This window comes from Sminthopsis crassicaudata, chromosome 6, assembly GCF_048593235.1.
Source record: "Sminthopsis crassicaudata isolate SCR6 chromosome 6, ASM4859323v1, whole genome shotgun sequence".
NCBI lineage: Eukaryota > Metazoa > Chordata > Mammalia > Dasyuromorphia > Dasyuridae > Sminthopsis > Sminthopsis crassicaudata.
The window spans coordinates 242,550,164-242,568,359 of NC_133622.1; the positions used below are offsets into that span (position 1 = coordinate 242,550,164).

At 33.0% G+C, this 18,196-nt stretch overlaps 2 protein-coding genes and 1 long non-coding RNA gene across 3 annotated transcripts in view; 1 reads left to right on the plus strand and 2 right to left on the minus strand.

Annotated features, from left to right (window-relative positions):
• LOC141545917 (olfactory receptor 5M5-like) overlaps positions 1 to 18,196 on the minus strand; it is a 92,627-nt gene that overhangs the window by 30,868 nt on the left and 43,563 nt on the right. The window lies entirely within an intron of this gene.
• LOC141545453 (uncharacterized) overlaps positions 1 to 18,196 on the plus strand; it is a 53,629-nt gene that overhangs the window by 16,992 nt on the left and 18,441 nt on the right. The gene's annotated exons all lie outside the window — the stretch shown is intronic.
• On the minus strand, positions 12,878 to 13,834 carry LOC141546250 (olfactory receptor 5M11-like). Its single transcript, XM_074273928.1, has one exon. The coding sequence runs from the start codon at positions 13,832 to 13,834 to the stop codon at positions 12,878 to 12,880; it is 957 nt and encodes a 318-aa protein (XP_074130029.1).

The following is an 18,196-nucleotide window of genomic DNA, read 5'->3' on the forward strand; positions in this document are numbered from 1 at the left end:
GCACCATCTAGCTGCCCCACAAACCATGAATATTATCCTAAATATCTCCAATATATATTCAATATTTCACTAATGTCAGCAAACATTTTTAAGAAAATATCACCATCCATCCCACTTCCAATATGAAATCCAAGGATTTTTACATTCTCTGGGTCTATAATATTTTGCTAACAGTAGTTCTCAGTAAGTTAACTATTTTAGACAGGGACTCTTATGAGACCACCCCCTATTGGTAACTTTGGCTTTTGTAAAACTGCACATAGTTACATATTACAATAAATATTGTAAAATGTACCATATCATTATCATTTTAAAATTAGTAGGAAAAAATATAGAGAATATAAGCTCTTACTCTCCTTATTGCTTCTTGAAAATGAAAAAAAAAAACAAGCAGAATTTTTATTTGAAAGAACAAAATATTGCCTCTAACATTGTCTTCTAATAAGGCAACTACTATTCATACACCAAAATTATTCAACATTTTTTGACAGATATAATGATGAAATAACCCAATTCCATGCACCTCTGATCTTAATCATCCCAGGGGTAGTGTGTGCTTGTTGTTGTTTCCTAATGAAATGGAAGAGTTCCACCAAAGAATCTAATTTGAAGGAGAAACTTATATAGATGGTGAGGCTCTATAGAGGTTTCTGTTTTCAACTATTTTTGTACTGGCTTTGAACAATTCAAAATATCCTAAAAGTGATCTATAACCACTCAAAAGAATTTGGCTTGACCATCCATGTTTGAATCACTAAGGAGGTGCAGAATTTGTTACCCAGATTTTGATTTGCATTTTAATATCTGACCTTTAGAACTATTTTAAATCTATTTATTTTTAGATAAATTTAATCATATCTAAATCTGCTTTGTGTTGATAGATATAGTGTGTACATGGATCTCTATCTCTAACTCATAGGATGATTGATTGATCGATAGATAGAGCTGGATATACCACAGTAGGTATGCATAGTACAAATGAAAAATAAGTTGGGTGCAGAATTACATAGAAGAGAGGCGTAGACTATATTTCCTTTAGGAAATATCAAAGATACTTTAATCCCTCTAAACTTTGTGTGGAAACAGATTTGTTTTTTGTTTTGTTTTGTTTTTAAATATAAATATTCTTTCAGAGTTAAAAAGGGCTGGACGATATTTGAAAGTGGAAATGGATATTTCATAGAAGTCAATCAAGACTCATGCTAAAAACTAGTGATGTGTAACCTATTAGGGGATACCAAGGATGGAATTAAAAAAAAAAAAACATCAAAAGGGAAATATATACACAAGGAGAGAAAATGTGTTACTTACTTGGAAAGGGTGAGAGATGACAAATAAGTAGCCAGAGTTCCACTACTATATTTGTCATGTTGAAAGTATGCAGGGTTTCATCATTCTGTCTATAGCTACTATGGCACATTTGTAGGAGGAAATGAACTAAATACCCAAAGCATGGGCAGAGAAAGGCATGAATCATTTGAAAACTGAATTACTAGAGAAAGAAGTCTATTTTAATAAAATCATAAATCTAGTTTTTAATTCCAGTGGTCAAATTCAAAGGGAAGATATTTGTCCAATATCAAGTTTAGGGAAAGTATCTAACAAAATTTCTTAGTCATTTGTTTCTGGTCCTAGGCATTTGTTTTTTACAAATGATATGGAAAAAAAGATTGACATGATATTGTTTTATGATTTTCAGATAACAAAAACTATTAAGTATACCTAATCCATTATATAGCAGAGTTAGAAGTCCAAGAAAGACCTTAACTAATTTGAAAATGTCAATGAATGGGAAAATTTAAGTATAAAATGAATTAATGTTAAGTTTTACATATGGATTAAAAAGAAAATCACAACTACAGATACAAATACAGAGTAGTTTGGAAATAGTGAAATAGAAACTTAATTTCAAAAAGATCTGAGTGTACTTCAAAAAATAAGTTAACATAGTAGTCAAAAAATTAGTGAGATCTTTAATCTCAATATGAAATAATTGGTGTAGGTGAGAAGGGAAGCATGCTTCTGTAATTTTTCTAGTTTTACTAATTCTGAAATAGTTCAATTCTGGACACCTCTGTTCAAGAAGGACATTGATTAGATAGAGCATTGCAAAAGAAAACAAACAAGATGGAAAAGAAACTCAATTTCATGTCATGTGAGGACGGGCCATAGAAACATAGATTATTTATCATAGAAAAGAGAAGATTTAATAAAACATTAGAGCTCTCTTTCATTATTTGAAGTGCTTTCATGTTGGTGATGTAGTAGATTGGTTCAACTTGGTCATAGGAATCCAAAAAATCAAACCATACAAATGTCAAGTCATTTAGGTTTGATTTGATATTTTCTCTCAACAAATATAGATATTTAAAAGCCAAATTACCTGGTTTGCTAGGTAAGGGGTTCTATTTCCCTAAAGATCTTCATGCAAAGGTTGGATAATAATCTGCCAAGTATATTATCAACTCTATTCATGTTCATGTGCAATTTAGACTATGCAGTGATCAGGTAAAATAAAAGCCCAGTAGAGAAATCTGTGGTATAATTTATGGATCATTAAGCTTGGTTAGAGCCTGATAGTTTAAATCCCAGTGTCTGTACTGCCATTAACTAGGGATATAATTTTGGATAATTATTTTAAGACCTTTGAGGTCCCATTTCTTGCTGCAGAAAAAAAAAGCATGACCATTTTCATAATTATGATATTTATTTAATCTCTAAAATATTGCAATTATACACAAATGTCTGTTATTATTAATCTATAAACACTGAGACCTTACTAAAAAAAAATACCTAGGAACTGTAAAGAGAGGGAGGTGTCATGTTCCTACACCTGTCTTGTTTCTTATGTGTATTTTAAGTGGCTGCTTCTTATCCAAACTCACTCCATCCTTATTTTTACCTCCTTCCTTGCTTCTTTTCAAACCTCAGCAAAAATCATAGTTTCCATAAAAAAGCCTTCTTAGTCCTCCTCAATCTGAGTAAATTCCTTCTGAGATGATCTTTGTATTTCCTCTAAACTAATTTGTTATATATGTCTCTGCAATTGACCATTTATTCTGTTTGGTTGTTTTTATGTCCACCTTTTTATTTCTAAAACTTACCACCTTGACTAAAAAATGAGTGCTAAGTTTGTGGACTTTACCTGCTGATAAGTCCAGTCTTATTATACTTTAATTGTTCTTGAGTACATTCTATATGATTATAGAACTGTCTTAGAAATCACTTAATCCTATTTTATAGACCAAGAAATTGAAGCCCACAAAGTAGCAGATGATAGTGAATGCATTTGGAGCTGAAAGGAGTTAACAGCCTGTTTGTTTAATCCCATTCTTTTACAACTGATAAAACTGGGAATGGACCCTGATTTAAGCAACCTGGCAGTTAGCATCAGAGGCAGCTTGAATCCAGCTTCTCTGATTCTAAAGAAAGAGCCCTCATCGCACATAGTAAGTGATACAACTAGGTTTGGGATTGATATCTTATAGATTTAGTAGAGTTGTTTTCCATTACACCATCTTCAAACAGGTCTATAAGAAGCTGACATAAAGCATAACTGAAACCACTGTTCTGGAGTTTACACCCTGGATGTGACCATACGATTGGAATTGAGTTGCATGAGAGGTCAGGATGAAGGAAATAACTCACCTCCTGAGCCCGACCCTCAGCAATATGTGCTAACAGCCTGGAACTCCATACAACAAAAGAGAAGCTAGGGCAAATATTAGGGAATTAGTGGCAAGAATTAAGGACCTGGGACAATTCAGGAACAACAGGTGGAGATAAAGTTAAATTTTGGCACCTGCTAGGATTCTCCCCTAACTTAGAACACAACTGGCTTTTATCTTGTATTTTGGAAGCAGCTATTTTAAACACAATTCTGAAATTATACTTTGAGTCATTAAATTCCATTTCTTAAATTTATTCTAGCACTTCACATGTTATCCTGCCAAGATGTGTGTGTGTATGTGTGTGTGTGTGTGTGTGTGTGTGTATGTGTGTGGTGGTGTGCGTGTGTAATCACTGACTTCATTATCCATCATATATTACTCCTTCCAATTATGTATCATCAGCAAATTATATTTGCATTTCATTTCTTATTGTATTTAAGCATTGATTATTGACTACTCCAGTGCAAACTTCATTTAAAAGTGACATTGAACCATAAATGACTTTTTGGATTCCAATTATTCAGTTACTTCTAAGACAGTCTTATGCTTGATGACCTATTGTTCAGTCATAATGTCCTTATTGCTTCTATAAAGACAGATGGGAAACTTTGTAAAGGGTCCTACTCAAATTTAGAAACAATAACTAGCAAACCAATTAAGTACATAACAGTTTAATTACATTGTCAGGACAGGAAATTAAATTAGGCTCCCATGATCTATTCTTAATCATTTTATGTTATTTTAGCCAAAATAATAATGAACCTTTCTGACTTTAGTTAGGATAACGCCCTGACTATAGTTACAAGACAAGTTTATTATCATTTTGGTATTCAAGAACAGATTCATGGGATTGGAAGGACTTAGGCTATATTGGAATAGACTAATGAAATTTGGCTTACTTTCATTTCATAATTGGAAGTTGGAAAAGGACTTTTCTGAAGTATAATACAAAATTATTTATTATTAATTCTAATTACAAGAAGCAAAACAGCGTAGAATGGTTTTAAGAGTCTAGAGTTAGGGGCAATGGATTTAAATCCCAACTCCAACAATTATTAGTTGAGTAACTCTGGGCAAACCACTTCACTTTCATAAATTTCTGTTCCTTTATCTATAAAATTGAGATAATATATTAACAGCAAATAATGTTTTTAATAAGAAAATAATGTTTTAAGTCCGGAAATATAATATGAATTGTTTTTCTTCAGTCATGTCCAATTCTTCATTATCCAATTTGGGGATTTCTTAGCAAGAAGACTAGAATGATTTATTATCTCCTTCTCCAGTAGATTAGAGTTAACAGAGGTTAAATGACTTGCTTAGAGTAACATAGAGGTTAAATGACTTACTTAGAGTAACATAGTGATTGTTTGAGGCCAAATTTGAACTCAACTTTTTGTGACTCCAGGCTCAATGCTCTGTCCACTGAGCCACTTTATATAACCTTTGTTATATAAATCTGAATTCTTGTTATTGGAATGATGCTTTGTGGACAAGTGGTGATTTGTATGTGCTGTCAGTCTTAACTGGGCATTTAACCATTGCACTGATTGCATGTCCAATTAATCAATTGTTTCATCCTCTCAGAAGCTATTCCACACCTTCTGTTTTCTCCTCAAGGCCCTAACTACAGCATATTCCCCTCTGACTCATCCAATGGTTTTGTCTCCTACTTTCATGAAAAAAAAATCCACTTTTGTTCTTTGGTAAATCACTTAATTTTTATAAGCAGTACTCTAAATGCCTGTCACTGAGTTTCAGACACCATATGCCAATCAATGGTCGCCATCAGATGAATTTTGTGGTGATAAACATCCAAATACTAAACACCATAACCAAGGACCAATCAGTATATGGCCCAGTTCATTATCTAAGTCTGACCTCTCCCTGTTCTAAGCACATGACTCAGAGGACAGGACTCTACAAATGTTCAGGCTCCATATTGACCACGTTCACATGGCACCTATGCCCTAAACACACTTACAAGAGTAGAATAAATGTCCTCTAATATCCTTTTCAATTAAAAATCTGTGATCACATGTTCTTGTAAAATATCTTTTTATCATCATTGGTATAACAAATAAGGACACTGTAATTGTAGTGGATAGAAAATGGGATCTGGAATCAGAGGACCTGCTAATATTAATGATAATAACAATAACAATAATTACTAACTTTATATATTCTAGGTACTGTACTATTTTTTAAATATATTTTTTCTTATTGGATTCTCACAACAACCCTGTTATATAGATGCTGTTATCCCCATTTTATACTTGAAAAAATACTGAGGAAAACAAAGAGTAGTTGCCTCATTAAAGCCAAATGGTTACTTTCAGCTTTAATCTTCCTTCCTCTCTCTCCAAAATTCCTTCCTAGAATGCCATAATTCACATTTTGTAATAATTATCTATCGGATACACATTAGTCCACAGTTTTATAAGTCTAGAAGGGAAATTACATCTAGCAGCTGGTGGAAAAACTGCCTTCTTCCCAGGGCTAACAAACCTGGGTATTTGTCTTCTCTTGGTTTCCCCGTTTTAATACTAAAGAACAGAAGACAGTGGAAAGTAAAAAAACATAATCCAGGAAACATCATTCCCTAACACAATAGAGATTGTCTTTTCCTGAATTGCCCAATCCTTAGTTTCAGACATTTGTCCCAATCCTGAGCTAGACAGAGGTAAAATTGTTTTGTGAGCTTTGATTTTACAAAAATCTCTGCTATGAACAGCAAAGTACAATAAAAAGAATGCCAGCTTTAAAATGAGGACATTCATGGTTGAGTCCTTTTTCTTTTCAGTGACAATATATGTGACATAGGACAATGAGAAACCTCTCTGGATCTTAATTTCTTTTTCCTCCTCACCTGCAAAAAGAGCAGCTTGGATTATATATCCTGCTAAAGTCCTCCTACTTCTAGATCTATGATTATTGGGTCTCTTAAAACCTCTACTCTTTTACCTTCAACCATTTGGAGTTTCCTTGTCTGTCAAATTATATAATCTATGCTTTGTCAAACTCTGACATTCATGGTCCTATTTTCTCTGGTTTCTTCACGCTCTGGTATGTTCTAGGTGCCTTTTGACTGTTGACATTCAATCCATTTTAAGTTCTAATTCAAATCTGACATTCAATACTTTACATTCTAAGTACAAATAATTTACCTTTCAAAGTCTACTTTTCCTGCGGTTTTAAATCATTTGTTATGGAGGTTGTATTTGAAAATAATGTCTCTATCATCTGCTGATTTGGAGAGTTAAATAAATACCTCAAAGACATTTTACTGACACAATATAGGAAATGCAAAGATTTAGAGACTGAAATAGCAATGATGATTGCCTTTCTATGCAGATTATAACATTACAATTTTACACTACACTGTAGAATATCTATTGAGTTACTCAAGGGCAATTGTCCCCATTTCAGTTTTTACAGCTTTTTTGCTTATGAATTGCCTAGAGATAACAGCATACTCATTCATTTCTACTGGCACAGCCTTCAAGTTTCCATTCAGCTATCCTCCCCATTACTACCCAACTTCTTCTTCAAATGAATGCCAGAGAATTTTGGAAATAGAGTCCCAACTGGGCAGTACATGATGCTCCAAATGACCCAACCTACCTGAGCAAGGGAAAACTCTTCTTCTAGACACGTGAGGTCTTCTGAATGAATCTAGGCGGATGGCTTATACTTTCTGGCAATTTGAGGCCTTTCTCCCTGAAGCATTTCTCTAATCCAGTCAAAAGAAGCAAGAGTCACTTGGGTACCAGTCTCCAGAGAAAAGTCATAATTGGTGAAATTATCTTCACTCTAAATATGGATTTGAATTATGTGATGCTATTCCATGTACTTATTTACTTTATTTTAAGTGAATTTCTATGAAGTTTTGTGGTGTTCACCTGGGACTTAGTTTGCTGGAATATTCCTTCAGATTACATCATGGATCATCTTTTATTCTAAACAGATCATTATCATGGAATGGGTCCCCAGATACACAAAGTTATCAGATTTTAGAATCAAAGTATGTTTTAAACATCATAGAATCTATTATTCACTAAAGAAAAACCAAAAGTAGAAGTTATTCAATTAAAGCAACTCAGTAGATTAGTATTAAACCTATGCTTAAAACACAAGGATTCTGATTCCAATAGTGTTTTTGTTTGTTTGTGTGTGTGTGTGTGTGTGTGTACACACACACACACACACACACACACACACATATATATATATATATATATATATATATATATATATATATATATATATATATATATATATATATATATATATATATATATCATATATACATAGTGGTCTAAGTGAAATATCTATCTGTCTATATTTCACTTAGACCATGATTTGTAATCTTTATAATTCACCAGATTATTAATGATTTAATTCATTAGCACTTTCCCATCATCCTTTTTTGTTCTTTCTCACTGTTAACATCTTTTCTAGGCATTCTGTATATGTATATTCCCTATTACATTTGAAAAGTAGTTTTGTTTTAAAAATGTATTTCTTAGGTGAGGTTGGGTTGTTTACCATATTGTGGGGATCTGTAGCCCTCCTTTTTTTTTTTTTTTTTTTTTTTTCTTGAAACAAAATGCATGCCCTGGTAAGTTACTTTTTAGTTTTAAGTGTCTCCAAACTTAGTTTGGCAGAATTCAGTGTTTCAACTGATCTATGCATACAACTTTCCCAATTTGATAACACTTTTTAGAGCTTGTGCATCTCAGGCATGGCCTTCCTGGATCTAGTATTACTGCAGCAGGATAACGAGCCTTGGATTTGATTTATCTACTTTTTAGAACATAAGAGGGTAAACACTTGAGAACATGACATTCATTAGACACACAACTGGCCTTATTTACCAGTGGAAGCCTAAATGCATCATCACATTGAGACAGTGTGGTCAAGCTGATAAAGCACTCTCCAGTCTTTATCTCACTTGAATTCTCAGTGAAGTTATTCTACTTTTATTTTCTTTAGTTTCATTTTTCAGGTTTAGAACATTTTGTTGTTTCTCTACAAAAAAGCAATACTAAACACAAAACACTCATAAGCATCCTTTGACAGAAAAATTTAAAATAGAATTCATTAATCTAACTACTATTATAGACACTCTTGACCCCTCTCATCTCCTGCTGGCGCGAATTCATAGTTAAGCATCATGATAATGTAGATCACCCTGCCTTTTTTAACCTTTTAATTAGTTAATTATTTTAACATTCTTTGATTTTAAATGTTGAGTTCCAAATTTTGTCCCTTTTTTCCACATCTTCCCACACATACTGAGAAGGCAAGCAATATTAAATTATTACATACGTGAAATCATTCAAAATATTTTTCTTTATTAACCACATTTCGAATAGATAAGAAAAATATAGAAAATGAGAAAATTATACTTCACTTTGCATTCAGAGTTCATTAGTTCTTTCTCTGGAGGTATATGGCATTTTTTCATCATGAGTTCTTTAGAATTTTCTTGGATCACTATATTGACCATCACTGTTCATCATTAGTAAAATGGTACTGTGTACAATGATCTCCAGGTTCTTCTCATTTCTCTTCTCATTTCTCAGATCTTTCATATAGGATTTGAAAAATCTTTTTTCCTCTGAAACTATCTCATCACTTCTAATAGAACAATAGTACTGCATTATAATTATATGCCTCACTTTATTTAGCCATTCTCCAAATTATAAGCATGCCCTCAAGTTCCAGTTCTTTGCTACCATAAAAAGTGCTGCTATAAATATTTTGTACATAAAAGTCCCTTTCCATTTTTGTTTTTGATCTCTTTGGAATGCATACTAGATAGTGGTTTTGATGGGTCAAAGCTTTATAGCCCTTTAGGCCCAGTTCCAAATTGTTTTCCAGGAAGTTTGGGTCAGTTTACCAACAATTCATCAATACATGTATTTTTCATCATACTTCCCGACATTTATAATTTCTGACAGGTATGAGATGATACCTCAGAGATGTTTCAATTTGCAATGGACTAATTGATAGTAATCAGAACACTTTTTTCATTAGAATAGCTTAGATTTCTTCTGAAAAGTGTTTTTTTATATCCTCTATTTATCAATTAGGAGATAGCTCTTTTTTTTTTTTTTTTTTTTTTTTACATTTGATTCTGTTCTATACTCAGTAGTCCTTTATCAGTGAAACTTTCTGGAATATTTTTAATATTATTTCAATATCATCTTTTAGCATAATGTAATTTTGGTGATTATCTCTTTTCATTAGGTGTTTCTGGTTTTTCTTTCTCTGACATTTTAATGACATTATTTGCCTTTTTTACTTCACTGAAGCATATTAGATTCTGTTCCAGTCCTTTATTTTAATTCTTTGTATCCAGAGCTATATCTTGCCACCAGATCTAAATGGCTCCAAAGAGAAAAGTGAGGCAGTTGACCTCACACAGCCCTTTCTCATTTAAACTCAATTTACTTGTATGCCATGGCTTCACATTCCTAATGTCATGATCTTCTTCAAGAAGGAAGGGAAACAACAATTTATCTTTTAAGCAACACATTCTTAAATTTTGTTTTTTAATCCATACTGCTACCTTCTTCCATTTAATGAGTGAACTCATCCCGTTCATATTCATAATTTTGATCACTGTATATTTTTTCCATCCTGTTTTGTTTTGTTCTCTTTCTCCTCTGTGTTTTACTCTATTTAGCTGTCTGTCTTTCTGTCTGTCTCTTCTCTCTCCCTCCCTTTCTCCTTCTCCTCTATCCCTTTCTCTCTCTCTCTCTCTCTCTCTCTCTCTCTCTCTCTCTCTCTCTCTCTCTCTCTCTCTCTCTCTCCTCAAAAAAACCCATTGTGATTCTTACCATTGCCTTCCTTAATCTACCTTTCCTTTCATTCACCTACACCCTATTTCTCTTATCTCCTTCCCATTTTTTCTTTATTGGGCAAATTCCATGCATATACACAATTGAGTTTGTATATAGATTTTTCCTTCTTTGAAGCAATTATAAAGAGAAGTTCAAACACTAGCCACCATCCTTCTCATCTTTCCCTTCAATATAAAATCTCTTCCTTGAATGCTTATTTTATGTGAAAAATTGTTCCCTTTTCTACCTCTCTCTCCTCCTTTCTCCCAGTGAGTACCACTTTCTCACCTCTTCATTTTTTGAGCTTTGGCTACTTCCTCTTTGCCATTTTTTACAAGGCAATTGGAATTAAGGGACTTTTACAAGTTTACACAGTTAAATAAATATCAAGTATCTGAGACCAAATTTGAATTCATGTCATCCTTATTTCAATCATGGTGCTCTATGAACTGAGCCATCTAGATGTTCAAACATAATATTACAGTCATTTCATCTGTCAATGTAAATTTCTTTATAATTGCTCTAATAATTATAAAGTCTTAGAGTTTCAGGTATCATTTTCTTGTATACAAATAAAAACATATAGAGTTTAACATTATTGACTCCTTTATACCAGTCTCTCATTCATTTTTCCCTTTTTTTATGCTTCTCTTGAATCTTGTGCTTGAATTTCATATTTTCTATTCAACTCTGGTCTTTTAATAAAGAATGCTTGACAAGACTCTTTTTTATTAAATATACAATTTTCCTCTGAAAATTACATTCAGCATTGATGCATTTGGTATTCTTGGTGGTAATCCTAAATTCTTTGCCTTGGAATATTATATTCCAAACCCTCTATTACTTTAATATATACGCTGGCAAATCTTATGTGAACTTGACCATGATTCCACAAAGTTTAAATTGTTTTGCTGGCATATGTACTTGTACTGACCAGAACTAGCCCTCCTCTTTGCTTTGGTACTGTGACCAGGGCCCCTACTTCCCTGTGACCAATAATTAGCACCCATCTCTACCTTGGAGATATGATCCAGAAATGCATGGGCAATATAATTGCCAATTAGTGTCAAGTATACCCAGTGCCAGCAAATAGTCCCTTGTAATCTGTTTCTTATCGGTTATCTGACCTCTTAATATGTTTGGGCTGAGAATTCCCAAAACAAATGCTGAGGATGCCCCTACTTTTCTACCACCATATGTGAGTATTGGACAATCCTCTACCCCAGAGCAACAGACTTTTTCTGATGAAGAAGTTTTCTTAAGCTAGAAAAAAATCCACCCTAACTTTTGTGGGCTCTACTGCTCCAAAATTTGAATTAAGACTCTATTTTAAAGATATTTGGGGGATCAGTTGGATGGCTGCCCCAATCCACTATCTTGCATCCATTTGGACTCTAGATTTAAACATTTTACAACTGAGTAAACTGTCTTGCCCTAAACTGTTGGAAACTAACTTACTTTGAATTAAAAACTAATGTCCAAGGTACGCATATTCCTATAGAATATAGAATAATATGGCATTTATAATGAAGCTATGGAATTCACTATAGACAGTGGTTAAAAAAAAAAAAGAGAGAATTAGAGATGTTTGGCCTGAAGAAGAAAAGATTGAGTTGGCAGACTCATCATATTTATGTAGATGGAGGTTTTTCTCTAAAAGATATCTTGGATTTATTCTGTTTGCCTTTGAGGACAGAACTAGGAAAAAATTGTAGCATATCCCAAAAGGCGGATTTGGACTCAGCAAAAAGAATATGTTGTCTAAAAGATTTTTTTCAACTAGAAAACAATTAGAACATGAGCATATATTATGTTTATGTGCTTTCAAAAAGCATGTAATTGATTCACATCTGTAATAATGCACAGAAAATAAAGACAAAATTAATAGCTAGATAGTCTAGTCCCTGCAGAATTTCAATGTGGAAATTATTAGATAATGAGCGATTGGTTATATGCCCTTTTTAAGTTGAGCATGTACAATTCTTGTAAACATATTTCTACATTCATCATGCTGCAAAAGCAAGCAGATCAAAAGGGAAAAAAATTTGCAAAATGCTATATCAATTAATTAATACCAATCACTCAAAATCTTTATTTTTCTTATAGGTTCAACTTAGGTAATAATAAGGGTTATTTTTAAAAATTTCTCTAGTTAATATTGTCTCCTACATATTAAATTCAAGTTATTCATTTATGTTTATTCTTCATCTTTACCTCTATAGAATTTAAAATAATTTGTGGACTGAGGCAATTTTTTTTAATAACTGAATCATTTGTAACAGACAGCTAATAAATATGTATTCCGTTGAATAAAGTGAAGTATAATTGAATATTAAATTGTCTGATAAGGTGATATTACATATTTGAAGCCATCTTCTTCAGTAGATTTCTCCTGAGCACATTCCTCAAAGCTGCTTTCACATCTCTGTTTCTCAGACTATAGATGAGTGGGTTCAGCACAGGACTCACAAAAGTGTAGAACACAGCTATGATTTTGGATTCCTCAACACTTTTGTCAGTGGGAGGTCTCACAAATGTGCAGAAGAGAGTCCCATAAAATAAAGTAACAGCCATCATGTGAGAGCCACAGGTAGAGAATGCCTTCTTCCTTCCCTCAGCAGAGCGAATGCGGAGGATGGCTACCAGAATGAAGGCATAGGAGATGAGAATGATGGCAAGAGAATTGGAAAGATTAAACCCAGCTGAGATGAGCATGGCATGTTCTTTGAGATAGGGGTCAGAACAAGACAACTTGATGAGAGGGGGATCAGCACAGTAGAAGTGATTAATGACATTGGATCTACAGAAGGACAAGCGAAATGTCAGGATGGATTGGAGAAGACCTTCAGAGAAACCATAGATATAGGGGAAGGTGGCCAGGCAGATGCAGACTCTTCTGGACATTTTCACAGTGTAGTGTAGGGGGCTGCAGATGGCAACATAGCGGTCATAGGCCATGGCAGCCAACATGTAATACTCAGTGAGCAGGAAAGCAATGAGAAAGTAACACTGCAGAAAGCAACCAGCAAAAGAAATGCTCTTCCTTTCAGATAATAAATTTACCAGCATTTTGGGCGTTACATTGCAGGAATAGCACAAATCTACAAAAGCCAAATTAGTAAGAAAAAAGTACATGGGAGTGTGAAGACGAGGTTCAAGTTTGATCAGCACAATCATTCCAAGATTTCCTAATAGGGTAAGAAAGTAGATTACAAGGAAAACCACAAATAGTATATATTGTACTTCAGGACGATCTGTGAGTCCAGCGAAAATAAATTCAGTAACTGCAATGCTGCCATTAAAGTTTTGCATGTCCCAAGGCATTTGTGGTCTTCTGACATCAAGAGAAACAAAAGAGAAATGAATTAAAAATGATGTAATATAGCTCTTTGCATTTCAGAAACTATTTCCTTCTCCCTTAAGCAACAGAGAGAACTACTGTGATTACTTCATGGACAAGGAAACTGAAACTCTTGAGATATACAAGACCTGCTCAGTAGGTCAGAGTAAAAGTATTTGAAATTCTGTATAGGGCTTTTGGCTTCAAATATCATATTAATCTATTAAAGCAAAATAACTTTCTTATTGAAGGAATTTGAGGATTTTTTGTGTTTCAGATTGTCATTCTCTCATCCAAAAGCTTTTTTTTTTTTTAATCTAAACAAAGATATATGTAAAAATACCTAAAAATGGGTAACTTCTTGGACATATCTTCCCCAAATCTACAAAATATTGAAAATAAAATATTAATAATTTCTAGTCATTCCCCCTTCTCTTGGCAACATATTTAGATGATCAATCAGACAATCAAGAAGAATTTATTTTTCTATGATGTGACAACACACAAACACCCACATACACATAAAGGACCAGTAGCATTTAAAGTTAATACATAAAATCACAGAATTATAGAACTGGAAGGTGTCTTGCAGCTTTTCTAATGGCTCAGAATTGAGCTTTGGGGAGAAGAAGTAACTCCTCAAAATTCATGCAACTAGCTAATCAATTTGTAATTAATCAATTAGTCAATCATAAAAGGTGCCCTGACTTATAATACAGAATGCTTTCCACACTTTAGATATACTTATATTTAAAGAAAGGATGATAAGAGTAGAAAGAGCATTGGATTTAAAGTCATGGTAGCCACACATAAGTCTCAGTGTTCTCATTGACAGTTTTTTTTTAAATTAACTTTATAGTTATAATTTTTTGACAGTACATATGCATGAGTAATTTTTTTACATCATTATCCCTTGTATTCACTTTTCCAAATTTCCCCTCCCTCCCTCTACTCCCTCTCCTAGATGACAGGCAATCCCATATATATTAAATGTGTTACAGTATATCCTAAATACAATATATGTGTGTAACACCAAATTTCTTGACACTCTGTTTCTAAAATGGAATTAATGAATGTCTGAAAGTATCAGTTTTCTTTTTAAATAATATTCTTTTCACCATTCTCTATGTCTCTCTGTCTCTCCCTTTGTCACTCTCTTTGTCTCCCTTTCCTCACCATATCTCTTTCTTTGTTTCTTTTATTTAAATAGATTGCATGACTTTCTGTAAATATAGTAAAAACAGTTTAATTATCTCATTTGTATAGCAGCCCATCACCTCCTTTTTCAGAAGTAAAGACATCATTTTCTCTCTTTCTTTTTCTATCCTTTATGCATTGTACAATCATTCTATATAGTTATTTTAATGATGACTTTGAAGGCCTATTTATTTTTTTTCAATATTTAAGATTTGTTTTCATTTTAAATATTTATAAAATAGGTACTCGACTAACTATACCTCATTCCCAGGTAAATCTTTTCCTTAACCAGTCATGCAATGTCCTTCTCATCAATTTAAATCTAGGAGTGAAGGAGAAAGATCTTCTTTCTGTAGACTTTGAATGTCCACAGCTCCTTACAAAGAAAAAGAAAATTCTGTCTGAATGTGCCCAGTAGAGCATTTTTACTTGTATTTGAGATAGTTGGAATTTTCCTCTGGTATTCTTGTGATGTTAGGGTAAAGTGATGATTTATCTGGTGCAACTTACTGTGGATATTATGGGAAAATACAATAGAGGACAAGAACAAGAACCCTACAGAATACATAGGAAAGGATCAGTTAGAATCTGCATTATTACAGGAAAAATAATATTAATAAGATTACAAAAGTAGATATTTGTTTTTTAATTTAAATGGACAAACCAAAAGAGCAGTAATTTGCTCAATGTACGTTTAGAAGATGGTATTCAGTAAAGATCCCCAGTGAAATAATTTTGTCTTGGGCATTTAAAAAAATTACTTTGGATAAAGGCAGTCATGATATTCTTATACAATTTTCAAACACTAGCTGTCAAGGACAACTAAATTATTACATTAAAAAGTCAGAAGTCTAAAAAAGACTAGAATATTTATTTGAATAGAATAAGATTAAGTTATAAGGAATAAATATAAAATCTTACATTTTGGGCTAAACAATAAAATTCACAAAAATCCAAATTTGATTAAAAAATATGGAATAACTACAAATCCACAAAAGAGTGGAAATGGTAGTATGGTATTTTAATTTTAAAATATCTGAGCATAATTCAAAATAAATATGTCAATTTTGTGATAAGATAGCCAGTTAAATAAGTGAATAATTTCTTTGTTATGAAGTGCAATATATTAGAAATGAAAGAAAGGGCGCTTCTGTGAATTTCCCAAGCTTTACAAAATCAAAAGAGGCTTTATGTTTTTTGCTTGTATTTTGTTTTCTTTCTCATTTTTTTCTTATTTGATCTTATTTTTCTTGTTCAACAAGGTAATTGTAAAAATAAGTACACATATATTGGATTTAATATGAAAATTTTACATGTCTAACATATATTGGATTAGTGGACATTTAGGAGACAGGTGGAGGGAAAGAGGGCAAAATTTGGAACACAAAGCTTTGCAAGGGTCAATGTTGAAAAATAACTCAGGAATAAGTTTTAAAAATAAAAATCTTTAATAAAAAAAAGGGTATTCAATTTTGGACACCATTTTTCAAGAATGTTAGTAATTGGTTCAAAGGAGCACAATCAAGAGTGTGTAGAGCCTTAAGTTCATGCCATGTAAAGAATGGTCAGAGGAACTTAAAATATTTTTTTGTGTAAAGGGAAGATTTCATTTTAAAAAATTGAGTGTTCTCTTTCACTATTTGGAGGACTTTCATGTAGACAATAAAGTAGAATGATTTTGATTAGCCACAGAAGACACAACAAGAGGAATCTTATTTAGGTTTGATGTTAAGATATTTTAAAATTAGAGGTATTCAAAAGCAAAATGAACTGCTTCACTAAGGAAAAGGTTCTACCATTTCTTTCATTATGTCAAATTGAGTTCAACAGGCAAATTTGTGCTATAGTTCAAATACCAGTAGGCTTGCTTAGAGTCAGTTATTTTAAGTTCTAGTGGTAGTACTTCCTTTAACTTGTGATAAAATTTTGGACCATTACTTGAAAACTTATAAATTCTACATTTTTGCTATAAAAAAGAAAGGATTTGTTCATTTTTCACAAATAATATTTATTCAAGCTGTAAAATGCTGTAGGATTCTACTCAAATGCTTACCATCACTGATTTTACAAGAGAAATCTTGGGAACATGAGAAAGAGGTGTATTTTCCTACATCTACCTCCTTCTCTTTATCTTACTCTGTGCATTTTGAGTGGCTGCCTCCAATCCCAAATCTCTTCAATCTCTTCCTGCCTGTCATCTTGCCAAATTATCCTTCAAGTTTCAAAATTGTAGCTTTTGCCTGAAGATATTCATCTTCCCTTATCTAAGCAAGTTTTCTCTGAGACACTCCTTTATTTCTCCTACTTACTTTCACTCATATACAATATGACATTAAACTGTGAATTTCTTGAAAACAGGTATAATTTAATTGGTTGGCTTGTTTGGTTTGTGCCCACCTTGATATTTACAGCTCTTCACATAAAAACTGAAAAATGATGAGAACTTTTTTGGTATAGTAAGCTTACTTTTGAGTCTAATCTTATATTTTAATATAATCTGGTCAAAGATAATGGAGTGATTTACCATTTACTTCTCCAGCTCACTTTATAAATGAAGAATCAGAGGTAAATAGGGTTAAGTGATTTGTCCAGAGCCACATGACATATTTGTAGGTCCTGACCCCCAGAACTTCATCCATTGTACTAGCAATTTGCCCTACCCTGCCCACTTTCATACCCTTAACAGCACTGAGGCTCAGAGAGTTAAGAGATTGGCTCAAGATCTAACAGATTATAAGTATCTGAGGCCACTAGACAGTAGAATTCCTTTTGAATCACTCAAGGCAAATTTCCCTTTTATTTGGCGTTTGCATGTTTTCCTCTGAAGTTCCAACAGTATTCAATTCCATTGGCATGCCCTTCCAACTTCTGCAGAGATATCACTCACTTACCCTATTACCACATAACTGCTGCTTCAAATGAATGAAGACAGGCCAGAGAGCTGAAAAGTTAAAGTATATAATGCTCCAAAGGACCCAACGTACCTGAGCACTCTTCTTAGAGACCTCTAAGTTCTGGGTAAATCTGTGTGGATGACTTATAACTCTCTGGCAATTTGAGGACTTTTTCCCTGAAGTATTTCTCTAATACCTTCCAAGGAAACAAGAATCACTTGGGTAAATGTCTCCAAAGAATAA

Coding starts and splice junctions, on each gene's coding strand:
- LOC141546250 (XM_074273928.1), bottom strand. CDS start 13,834: ATGCAAAACTTTAATGGCAGCATTGCAGTTACTGAATTTATTTTCGCT.